The sequence below is a fragment of the Mastomys coucha genome, unplaced genomic scaffold (assembly GCF_008632895.1).
Source record: "Mastomys coucha isolate ucsf_1 unplaced genomic scaffold, UCSF_Mcou_1 pScaffold18, whole genome shotgun sequence".
Taxonomy (NCBI): domain Eukaryota; kingdom Metazoa; phylum Chordata; class Mammalia; order Rodentia; family Muridae; genus Mastomys; species Mastomys coucha.
In genome coordinates, this window is record NW_022196900.1 from 83065812 (window position 1) to 83073759 (window position 7948).

General features: G+C 43.4%; 1 protein-coding gene across 1 annotated transcript in view; it reads left to right on the top strand.

Annotated features, from left to right (window-relative positions):
* Psmb2 (proteasome 20S subunit beta 2) overlaps positions 1-6084 on the top strand; it is a 34472-nt gene extending 28388 nt beyond the window's left edge. Inside the window, exons 4-6 of the mRNA XM_031378671.1 lie at positions 2339-2501; positions 3855-3904; positions 5847-6084. Coding sequence (XP_031234531.1) covers positions 2339-2501; positions 3855-3904; positions 5847-5954 — 321 coding nt within the window. The 3' untranslated portion in view covers positions 5955-6084. The remainder of the gene's footprint in view (positions 1-2338; positions 2502-3854; positions 3905-5846) is intronic.
* The last annotated feature ends 1864 nt before the right edge of the window (positions 6085-7948 follow it).

The following is a 7948-nucleotide window of genomic DNA, read 5'->3' on the forward strand; positions in this document are numbered from 1 at the left end:
AAAAAAAAAAACAGAAAAAGAGGAGGAGGAAGAGGAACAGGAGGAGGAGGAAAGAAAACCAAAAAACCAAACTGTATCATAAATTCTCTTGGGGAAGAATGCTAATTAAGTACACTTGACTATTCTTTATCTCCCTATCCCCAGTTCATCTCCTAATTTTAACTATAAGAGCATCACAATATTCTATGTCTGTGAGAATTTTTAGTACTGTTTTTACACTTTATATATTTTTTATTTTTATCTTTAGCTAATTTAAGCAGAGCTTTTGTTGTTCAAAGTATGAGTTATCAAAAGGTTAGAATAACATACTAGAAATGTAGGTATAGCCCTGCGCCCAACATAGTTCCAGAGCACAGCTGAGTACAGCATACCTAACTGGAAATGTGATGGGTCAGCAGTTCTTTTCCCAGAAGTCCTCACTATTAATGGCTAAATCTTATTTTTGTGAGCGGTCTACTATTTTATTCCATGGCTAGGCACCTGTTTGGAAATTGGAGCTCACTAGCAGCTCTGCCTACTTAGCAGCACAGCTGGGTGAGTAGGATTCCAGTAGGTATATTCATGTGCTCTACCATGAGTGTCTTCAAGCTACCAAGTGCCCATATTGATCAGTGTGCAAAGAATATGTAGTGTCCCTTTTGGAGCCATTGCTTGTTCCAGTATCACATTCCATGATATTTCATTTTATTGAACATAGGCTTAAGTATAGGGCTGGGCACAAACCACAGACAAGACTTCACTGATGCCAGTGAGGCAGACACAAGAACAAACAAAAAGAAAACCCACAAAATGGGAGTCCCACCACTAGTGCCTGGAGCGTAGACAGAATGAATTTAATATGGCAAATACTCAGCTGATACAGAAAAGTAATTATTCCTTTGGAAATGAAAGGAAGGCAGACTTAGTCAAGGTTCACTGTAGTAATTTGTAGTTTTATACTTATAGGTAATATGAAGAACAAGTATTGAATGCAAGGTACAACCATTTTTCAATTTGTTTCATTGATGAAAAGTAGATTTTATTCATCTTAAAGGAGTCTTGTTATATTAGAAACGTGTTGGGCTAATGGGATGGATGGCTCAGTAGGAAAAGGTGCTTGCCACCAAGCCTGATAACCTGAGCTCAGCCCCAAAACCCACATGTTGGAGGGAGAAAGCCAACCCCACAGAGTTGTCCTCCAACTTACACAGACACACAGATACAATAAGTAAATGGAGTTTTCCAAAAAGGCAGAAAAAATGTTGTACACGTACACATATATATGATAAATAAATGCAGTTTAAAAAGAAAAATGGTGCCAGGCCATGGTGGCGCGCGCCTTTGATCCCAGCACTCAGGAGGCAGAGGCAGGCGGATTTCTGAGTTTGAGGCCAGCCTGGTCTACAGAGTGAGTTCCAGGACAGCCAAAGCTACACAAAGAAACCCTGTCTCGAAAAACCAAAAAAAAGAAAAAAGAAAAGAAAAGAAAAATGCTATTTACATCTTCTCCTCAGCTGCTTTTTGTCATCATAGACCTTGTTGAGAAGTCTAGTGACTCCAACTTAAACATTTGAGACTGTTTGATACCTTGTTTTGTGATAAAGTCTTTTGGTGGTATGAAATATTTAAGGGTTTTTGTTGTTGTTTTGTTTTTGATATGTGCCTCACTGTGTTGCCCTGGCTGGCCCCAGCCCTGAACTCCTGGGGCTTGCTTATTTTGAAAGACATGATTGGACTCAGTCTCTGGTCTGGCACATAATTGTGTTTGCTGGTCTCTTTGGTTGTTGTTGTAGTTGTTTGAAATAGGATCTCAACCTGTAGCCTTGACTTACCTAAAACTTACAGAGACATAAGCCTCTTCGGGGTCTTTGTCTTCCAAGTGCTGGGATGTAAGTGTAGGCCATTATTCCAGGTTCTTGGTTTCGATGAGTGACCCAGGAACATCTAAACCTTTGAAGTGGTTTTACAACAGGCTCTTAACACTCCCTCCGTGTGTGTGTGTGTGTGTGTGTGTGTGTGTGTCTGTGTGTGTGTCTGTGTGTGTGTCTGTGTGTGTGTAACTTGTGGGAGTCAGGTTCTAGGGATCAAACTCAGATCATCGGGCCTGGCTGTAAATTGGCCCCCTTACCTGCTGAGCCATGTCAACTGCCCATATCAGGTTCTTTTTCCATAGGCTTTAAATAGAAACAAAAAAGCTTTTTGCTTTACCTCTGACAATACTAGAAGTCCTCCAGGTAGGTGTTTATTTTTATTGCCAATGTGATTTAGTCAGTTTCTGCTAAGTTTTCTTTTTTTTCAAGAGCCAGAATGCTGTTGTGTTCTGCTCTCATACACACTTTGCTGTGTGTTTCCTTTGCAGACCCCATATCACGTGAACCTCCTCCTGGCTGGCTATGACGAGCATGAAGGGCCAGCACTTTACTACATGGACTACCTTGCAGCCTTGGCCAAGGCTCCTTTTGCAGCTCATGGCTATGGTGCCTTCCTGACTCTCAGCATCCTTGACCGATACTATACACCGAGTAAGTACTAGTACTCTAGGGAGAGAGCAGTGCACAGCCCTGCCCTTAGCTCTCCTCAGACTTGTTGAACCTTGGAGTTGGCTGGCTCTGTCCTAGGTAGAGGACAGCTCTTCTCTGGAAGCTGTTCTCTCTTTCAATGCAGTCTTCAAAAACCTTATTGATAAAAGTCTTCCTGCCCACCAAAATAAGATACTCCTGTGTCTGGTGCTAGGTTTTGCTTTACTTTAAGGTAGATGCTGGAGTAGATGTCAGCATGAGAGGTTTTCTGTCCGATTCTCTAGCTTCACTCACGTTCATTCTCTTCCCTAGGTGACTGTTGACATCTCAGCTGTAGAAAGTGAGCCAAGCAGTTTATGTCTATGTTTTAAACTTGTGAGGACTTCTTTGTTTAAACATCAAAGCTTTTGAAGACCACTCCCCCCTGCGTATAAAATTGTTTTCTTCCCTTCGACCTAAACTGACAGCTTGACAAAACTTGGGATAAGCAGTGTTTTTGTGCTTGAGTTCTGTCTTCTGACCCCGATCTCATGCTCCTCTGTAGCCACTATGTATGGACAGAGAGGACTTGAATCCAGCTGTCACAGACTAGTTCTACAGCAGTTAACCACTCTCTCCTTCCACTCCCATCTCCCTGTCAGCATCATGACAACTGGCACAGTCTTTTCTTTTGGTGCTGCCCTCATACTCAACCTCAACCATGCTAGAGCTCCAGACCACAGCCTGAAAAGAATTAGCCTGGCCTCCTGGTGACTCTCTCCTGATTTGGCATCTGTCAGTAATACAGCTGATTCCCCCACCAAAATAACCAGCAGCCACCCTTGAAGCCTAATGCATAATATGTCATCCCAGTTTTCCATGCCTACCAACAATCCCTTTGGATCCTGTCTACAAGTCCTAGGCCCATCCTCTTAATTGTCTTCCCATTGTTAAGCTGAGACCCAGCTGGGAGAGTGAGGATGGAGCTCCAGCCTTGTCCTCCCTCTCCCTGACTTGCAGCTGGCAAAGGCAGATGGAATTGATTTAAGCCCTGGACTAAAGGACTGGTGAGGGTGAGCCATGAAAAAGAGGGGCTGGCTGCTGGACTTCTTCAGAGGCGGGTCCAGGCTGGGAGACAGAATTCCGTCATGCTTACCCTCCCCTGTAGCAAATCAATTTGTAATGGCTTTCGGCCGTGGGAGCACTGGGTCTGGGGCGCCCTCCTCTGCATGTGGAGTAAGTCAGTTGCAGGCTAGAAGGCTGGACATGTTTTGTCTTTTCCAATTGTGTGGCAGCCCGACCTGAGGAAGCTGAAACAAGCTGTTGAGTGCTGGACACAGACAGCCTAAAGTGCTTGGCCTCTATTTTCTCTTTCAGCTATCTCACGGGAGGAGGCGGTGGAGCTTCTTAGGAAGTGTCTGCAGGAGGTGAGTGGCTCCCAGGGGGTCCTGGAGGAATGGCTTCTCTCAGTCTGAAGTACTATTTCTGTTTTAGGTTGCTTTTTTTTTCTGCTCCTTGCCAGAAGGTAGTAATAAATACCCTCTGACCAAATGTGAAGTTGCCACCAGTGATGGAAGTTGATGTGGATGATGGGCTTATTCTCTCATGAGTCACTGCCTCACTAATGTTAACTTTACAATTTAATTACAATTAAATTAAGTTAATTACAATTCCTTTCTGGATCATCCAGACTAGTGATTCTCAAAATTCACTGTATGTAAGAATTATCTTAGGTGAACTTTCCTTTTCCCTGGTAGGCCCCAGCACCCAGTTCTGAATTTTCTGTAGGTAGATGGAGACTGAGTCTCTTGTTTTAACCGGCAACCAAATGATTTTAATATGGGTAATAACCAGGCCCTTGCTATGAGAGACAGTCTGGACTGTATACACTTCCTGCTCTGCCACCCCTTTAGCAGTGCATTTGGACAACCGTGGAAAGCACCTGGGAAGTTTTGAGTCAGAGGTAGAGAGAAATCTTTGTTTTGGGAGGCCAAGAACCCCAACTCTGATGGTTGCAGTAAGAGTGTAAGGATATAGGATAAAGTGGCAAAACCTCGCCTTGTTAGACTTTGTCATTCTTTTATTTTTCTCATGGCTTAAGAATGGGAATGAATTAAGTGTCCAGTGAGAGCAGGGACAAGCACAGGTCAGAGCTTTGACTGCTGGGTTCAGTTTGCCTGTGTAGGACCTGGTAACTCCTGTTAACTCTGCACCACAGCCCCATTCCCTCTTCCTCTTTTTAAATCTCCTTTCCTCAGGAGACGCTCAGGGTCAGCTCTAGTGTCTCTTAGCCATTCAGCTGAGGCAGTATTACCCACAAATATTCTAAGGGGTAGCCAGGAAGAAGACGTTAGAATATCAGGTGCTCTTGAAATTTTATTTCCCTTAGGTCTTAAAAAAATTAGAGTCAGGCATAGAGGTACATGCCTTTAGTCCCAGCATTCGAAAATTCCAGAGATGTGTGGGTGAATTTCTGTATGTTGAGGCCAGCTTGGTATACATAGCAAGTATCAGGCCAACCAAGGCTACAAAATGAGTCCTTGTCTTTAAAAAAAAAAAAAAAAATTTTTTTAAAGGAAACCGTTGTTTACGTATTGTCACCTGTTATTGAACTTTGACCTTGATTCTAGGTATGAGGCAGAAAGAACTGTGGAGATGAAATAGGCTGCTATTGCCCAGTCCTCAGTGGCAGCATGAAGGAGGGAGGACAGAAGCCTGAGGTTATTTCTAGATAGGCTCCCAAGGAACTAGATGGACAGCCGATGTCTTCTGGGGGCGCTTAGAGAGGTGCTTAGCAAGGGCAGCCACAGAAGTGAAGATTTCTGAGCTGCACTAGTCAGCTTCCTCTAGAACAGCCTTGACCCAGACTGGGAGAGCCAGGAGAATCCTGTGGACAGCATCCCAGCATCCCTGCAGTGTGTGTCTCTACACACAGACACACTCACTTATCTTGCCCTTCTAATGCAGGGAAATGACTACATAAACTGTTGAGACCTAAGCTGGCCCAAGTGGGTCCAGACTTTGTTCTTAGTTCCTTGCTTGCTTACTACCTGAAGACTTTTTAAAGAGGCAAGTGTGTTCTTTAGACTGATTGGTATCAGGCTGTGGGGATAAACATTGGATTGTCTTGTGCACCAACTGACTGACCAGAGGCAGGCTTACAGCTACATTTCACAGATCTTGGTCACTACTTCCAGACAGCCTCCAGCTGCTCTTCTTTGACATAGTACCAGCTGCCCCTAGTAGAATATTGGTTCTGTTTTCACAAAAAGAGAAGTTTTACACTTGACATTTTCTCTTAAACAGAACCTGCCACATAGTTAGTGTTCAGTAAACGTTTGCTGACTGGTTTCTTTCATGTCCCTGCAGCTCCAGAAGCGCTTCATCTTGAATCTGCCTACCTTCAGTGTTCGGGTCATTGACAAAGATGGCATCCACAATCTGGAGAACATTGCCTTCAGTAAGCGGGAGTCCTAACATCACGTCCTTCCCTCCCACTTCACCGGGGAACTTTTTTTGATGGGCTCCTTTTATTTTTTTCTACTCTTTTGTCGTTCACTCTTGATAGATGGTTAATTCAAAATAAAGCTGAATATAGCTAAATCGAGCTTTCTGGTTTTGGCCTCAGTTTACCCAGCATCACATTTCAAAGGAACTGAAATGATGGTTGTAGTCTTGCTGGGATCCTCCGTCTCCCTGTGTTAATGGCCTCAGTGGCTTTGCCGGCTCACAGCCCCACACTCTGCTCACTCTCCCGCTTCTTTCCTCCAGCTCTTTCAGCTTCTTGCTTTTTAATCTAAAGCAGTGGATCTTTTTGCCTTTAAGCTTAAATCTTTTTTGTTGGCCAGTCATGATAGCGTATGCCTTTAATCCCAGCACTTAGAAATCAGAGGTTGGTGAATGTCTGAGTTTGAGACCAGCCTGGTCTGTATAGTGAGTTCCAGGACAAACAGGGTCATGTAGAGGGATCCTGTCTCAAAACAAGAAAGAAAGAAAAATCTGTGTTCTGTTGAAATATGTGTGTACAGCATGGGCACCATAGGACAACCTTGGGTGTTATTCTTAGGGATAGTCTGCTTTGCACCAACAATCCCATGTTTTGATTTTATTAAGAACAAGTATTCATGGGCCCAGACTTAGATACTACACGTATGAGGCAAGCATTTTAACTATATCCTGAACTATATCCTCAGCCCTTAAATCTTGTGTCAACAGTGCAAAAACAGCCAGAAAATATCCCTCCTATTTCACAGAGGACAGTTGGGCTGCTCATTTCTTAGTGTTTCTTTGAGACGTGATCTCATGTAGCCCAGGCTAGTCTTCAACTCTGTGTTCAAGAACGGTGATCTTCGACCCTTTATTGTATTGTTTTCTCTACTTTCCAAAAACTGGATACAAGCCTGCTTCACTGTGCTCAGTCTTCATACTTGGAGTGTTAGCAAAGGGGATATCAGGGACAGATCCCAGAACCCTTGGCCACTGAGTCCCATCCTCAGTCCTCCCTTTACTTTAGTTTTGTGGCAAAGTCTTGCTAGTTTGCCTAAGCCTTGAACTAGCTATGGAATTCAGGCTGGTCTCTTCCTGCCTCTGCCTCTCCAGTAGCTAGGATTATAGGCTTTTGCTGTCAGCCCAGCTTACTTTCCTGTGTGCTTTTTATTTTATGTGTATGGATATATACCTGCATGGGCACTGTGTTTGAGCTTGGTGCCAGAGAAACACATTGGATCCCTGTGACTAGAGTTTACAGATGGTTGTGAGCTGTCAATCAAACCCAGGTCCCCGGAAGAGTAGCTAGTGTTCTTAACTGCCAAGCCACCTCTCCAGCCTAGGACTTTCCTGTTTTTAAAGATAAAAGTAGAAGGTAAACAGATGATTCATCAGTTAAGAGCACTGACTGTTCTTCCAGAGGACATAGGTTCAATTCCCAGCAACCACATGGCAGATCAAAATTGTAACTCCAATTCCAGGGGACCTGACCCCCTCACATAGACATACATATAGGTAAAACACTAATGCACGTAAAATAAGAATGAATAAATTATTTACAAAAGTATATAAAATTCGAGTAAGCACAGGGTGACTCAGGAGTAGAGTACCTGCTTGACAAGTATCAGGCTTTGGGTTTCACCTGCAGCATCACACACAAAAATAAAGGCTAGTCATAACTTAAAGGTTTGGGTTTTTTTAAGGTCTTTTGATTTTTTTTCTAAAGAAGGTGGAGTTTTTTATGTAAAATACATTAATGTGTTTATATATGTGTCTTGGTCAGACATCAACTCTTTGGATTTGGTTCTTCACTTTTATGTAGGTTCTGGGGAATCAAACTTGGGTAGTCAGGCTTGCATAATCGGTCATTGAATACCTTCACCTCATGAGCTATGCATGGATTTTCTTTCTGTTTTTAAATAGAATCTCACTGTGTAGCTCAAGCTGATCTGGAACTCACTGTGTAAACCAGGCTGGCCATGGAC